This window comes from Pseudozyma flocculosa, assembly GCF_000417875.1.
Source record: "Pseudozyma flocculosa PF-1 unplaced genomic scaffold scaffold00024, whole genome shotgun sequence".
Classification (NCBI taxonomy): Eukaryota; Fungi; Basidiomycota; class Ustilaginomycetes; order Ustilaginales; family Ustilaginaceae; genus Pseudozyma; species Pseudozyma flocculosa.
Window position 1 is genome coordinate 3,208 of NW_006920892.1, and position 3,866 is coordinate 7,073.

The 3,866-nt window shown below is 67.9% G+C and overlaps 1 protein-coding gene across 1 annotated transcript in view; it reads right to left on the reverse strand.

Moving 5' to 3' along the window:
* Nucleotides 1-638, reverse strand: part of PFL1_06120 (uncharacterized protein) — a gene marked incomplete at both ends in the record, with an annotated part of 3,196 nt that extends 2,558 nt beyond the window's left edge. Inside the window, one exon of the mRNA XM_007883660.1 lies at nt 50-638. Within this exon, the coding sequence (XP_007881851.1) occupies nt 50-638 (589 nt within the window). The remainder of the gene's footprint in view (nt 1-49) is intronic.
* Nucleotides 639-3,866: the final 3,228 nt, after the last annotated feature.

The window sequence follows — 3,866 nt, forward strand, 5'->3', positions numbered from 1 at the left end:
CGAGGCCGATTCCCAGTCGGCAGACGACGAGCTGGAGCCGTGCGCGCACCTCGCATCGGTGCTCGGGCAGCACCGTCGATGCCGCCGCGGCCCATGGCGTATTCGCGAGCCGAATAGCTCCTCGCGTGGGCGGCGCCGCTGCCGCCGCCGCCGCCGCCAACTTCGTCGGCACGCACGGAATCCTGGGGGCCCTGCGCCCGGCCGGACGGCAGATTGCGCTCGTAGGCGTCGTGGCTCGGCGCGGGCTGGTGGGCCTCGGCCAAGGCTGGATCAATGGCCGAGACAGGTGGCAGGCGGTCAGAGTCGGGCTTGTGTCCGGATGAAGAGGGACCTGCCGAGGCCGGACCGTAGCCGCCCGCTGACGGCGGCATGCGCTCTGTCCGCGGGATGGAACCGCGATGCCCGCCCAGCTCGCCCGAGGGTGGCAGCGACCGCTCGTCGAGCCGCGGCGACCTGCGCGACCACGCCGCCTCGCCAGAGCCGATGGAGCGGAGCGGAGGCTGGTAGTAGCCTCCCGGCGGCGCGGCATCGCGGTAGAAGTGGTTTGGTGACCCGGGCCTGATGGAACCGACGTCGCGCTCGCGAGGAGACGGGCCGGGGCCCGACCGCGATGCTGAAAGAGGGGGCGGAGGGGGCATCTCTACCTCTGCTGGCATGGGCGCTTCCGAGTGCCGCTGGTCAAAACGAGGGACGGGGGTGGGTTGGTGTTTGAGACGAGTGGCTGGGCTGAGTCCGGGCAGTCACAGTGTGCGACGGGCAGCGTTCGGGCGTGAAAGGAGACACAGACGGAGAAAGGGATGAGCACTGGAAGACGAGACGGCGGCGAGAGGGCGGCGAGAGGGCGGAGGTGGACAGAGCGGGCGGGTCGAGGTCCGATGCGGCCCAGCACGTCTGCCGACTGCAACCCCAAGGCCGCCCTTGGAGACGACGACAAAAGTGACACTCACCAGCTGGCGGTGGCCGATCTCCAGGGCTTCGGCGGTCCGTTGCCGCGTCTAGCCGAAGCTCGGGATGCTGCCGTCGTGCACGTCGAGTTATGGAGCGGGAGCGGGTGTGCTTAGTTGCCGTGGCTGGTGCAGGACCGCCGGTCGCCTTGGGTGTCGATGCTGCGTCGAGTCGGCAAGGCGGGTTGGTGCGATGGAAGGCGCCGTTGAGTCAGGCGAGGGTGCGGATCGACAGTCGCAGCAGCGGATGCCGGCGGGCAAGTGGTCGAACGAGGCCGGATGCGACAGCGATACAAAGAGGCTGTCGAGGGGCGAACGGCGGAGATCGATGATGCGGGCGAGGTAGGCGCCAGCGTGTTTGAAGAGCGAGTCGGTCCACGCCACAGTGGGATGCAAAGGCGGCGACTTGGACGATCGGACGCCGCTGCTGGTCGGCAGCCAGCGTTGGACGAGGGTGTGTGCGATTGGCCGTCGCTCTGCCAAGAGCGGATCTGCCGACAGGCCAAGTGAGGGCGTGTGTGGTTGTCGGGCGGTCGCCAGTGGCGATAGAGGCCGGAAGTCGTCCGCAATCGACGAGGCTGGATGGCCGACAGGGGTAGAACGGCTGCAGTGGCAGTGGTGGGGGTGGTGTCGGTGGCGGTGGTGATGGTAGTGGTGGCGGTGGTGTCGGTGGTGGGGGTGACGGCGGTAGTAGTGGTGGTGGTGGTGGTGGTGGTGGTGGTGGTGGAGTGGGAAGCTCGACGTGGTGGAGAGGGCAGGAAGGGAGGCTGGCAGGGGAAGGAGAGTGATGGAGCAGCCGGGCAGGGCAGGGCAGAAACAGGTGCCGAGGCAGAAGAGAAGCGCAGCCCGGAAGTGGGCCAGGCAGACAGCCACTCACCCAGCAGGCGACGGCGGCGGCGGCGGCGGCGGCGGCAGGCGGGCAGGCGGGCAGGCGGGCGGGCAAGCAGTCAGGCAACGAGGCAGGCGGGCAGGCAGGCAGCTGGGAAATTGGGCGGGGCCTTGTCTCGGGTTGGCTGGGCTCACGAACAACGGCACGTCACGACAACAAAAAAAAAATGTTTGAAGGGGCGGACAGGCAGGCCGGCAGCGTGCGAGCGAGGGGAGGGGGGATGACTTGGAGGTGGACGAGGAGCAGGAAGGAAAGGTGACGCGGCGGAAGAGAGGAACGAGGGCGGCGAAGGCGTGTGGACAGGACAAGGCAGCGCAGCGCAGCGCAGTGTCGCAGCAGGCGGGCGGGCCGACCGACGCACGAGCAGGCGGGCCAGGTACAGTAGCCAGGCAGGCCAGGGCCGGGCAAAAAACAGAGAGGCGACCAGGACGAGGGCCGCTCGGCGCGGCCGTCGCAGGCCACCGCCGTCGTCGTCGTCGTCGTCGTCGTCGAAAGCAGCAGCATGGGTGCGGCGTGTGGGTGTGGGTGGGTGCGAGTGGACCCAGCTCAGATGGCTGGCTGGCTGGCTGGCTGGCCGCCTCTCCCTGTGCCGGGCATTTCAGATGGCCGACCGGCCTGTCCGCCTGCCCGCCTGCGGCAAACCTGGTGCGTGGCTGACCCTCTGGCGGTCCCAGAAACGGCTAAGCGCAGCCCCCTGCTGGTGGGTGCGGTGGCCTGCCTGCGTCGCCCCTGGCCTTGCTTCCTGGACCGGCTTCGATTTTGATTTTGGCCAATTCGGTTTGACACCTGTCTGTCTCTCTCTCGATCCCTAGGCCTGCCTCTGCTTTCGTCGGCCGAGCGCAGGGCAAAGCAGAGCAAGGCAAGGCAAGGCAAAGGTGGCTTGGCTGCCCGCCGTTGCCGGTGCTGTGCTTGCTGCCAACGGTCAAAGCAAGCAAAAGCAAGCAAGCAAGGAAGGTGGGGCGGGTCGGGCAGCATGCTGCGCTGCTGCTCCTGGCACGCTGACAGCTGTCCTGGCGTTGTCAAGGTCCGGGCACAAAGGAGAAGCGAGAGACCGGCACGGACGCTTCGACGTTGGCCGCCGCCGTATCGTCGTCCTGCTGCGACGATCGGTCAAGCGGAAGGCGCTCGCAACGAGACAGAGAAAGAGAGAGAGAAAAAAGAGGAGAGGGGTGGGCCGAGAAGCCGTCCGTCTGTGCTGCTTCGTCCTTGCCCCGACCGCCGCGGTCCTCTACCCTGTTCGAGGCTGGGCAAGCAAGGCGATGAGCGCTCTGCTGCCAGGATCGTGTGGCGCCAGATCCGTAGGCGGCTCCATATCTTCCTTTCCCCCCCATCCGCGCCCCTGTATCTCGTTCTCGACCGCCACGCTCCACGTCCCACGCTAGTGAGCGGCTTGGCCCGGAGGCGAATGTCCGTACGCCTGGACTGGCCGTCGTTGCCCTCTGTTGATCCGTAGTCGGTGGCGGCAGGCTGGCGTTGGGTCGTGGAACGAGTGGGGCCGGCCTAAAGGGTCTGCAGGCCGCCCCTCTGCGGATGTATGTCGCCGTCCCGGCCTGGCCTGGTGTGGTTCGAGGTTGGCCCACCTGTAGCCTGCCTTGCCGCTGCTGTCGACGTACGTGCCTCTTGTGGACGATGGGGCCACGCCGCACCAACGCCGATAGCACGGCCATGCATGACCATGTACGTACTCTAGCTGTTCCTGCCTGCCCGCCTAGCTTACAAACTGCCTAGCCTGCTTGCCGTTGGGGGTTTGGCCGCGCGAGGGCGAGGGAGAGCCACTCCTGCCTTCCGGCCTGCCTCTGTGTCGACGTGGACGCATGCGCATGCATCCGACTGCCTGCCTGCGAGCGTGCATGCATGACAATCTAATCGAGCCGCCAGATGGACGTACGATCGCCGACGAGATGGGGGCGCCGCGCCCTCGTCACCCCCCGCCCCACCTCCGTCTGACAGCGGCCGCACCCTCGTTTCCGCACGCCGGCCTCGCTCGCCCCCCCCCCCCGCACGCCACCNCGCNCNCNCACGCGCACGCACGC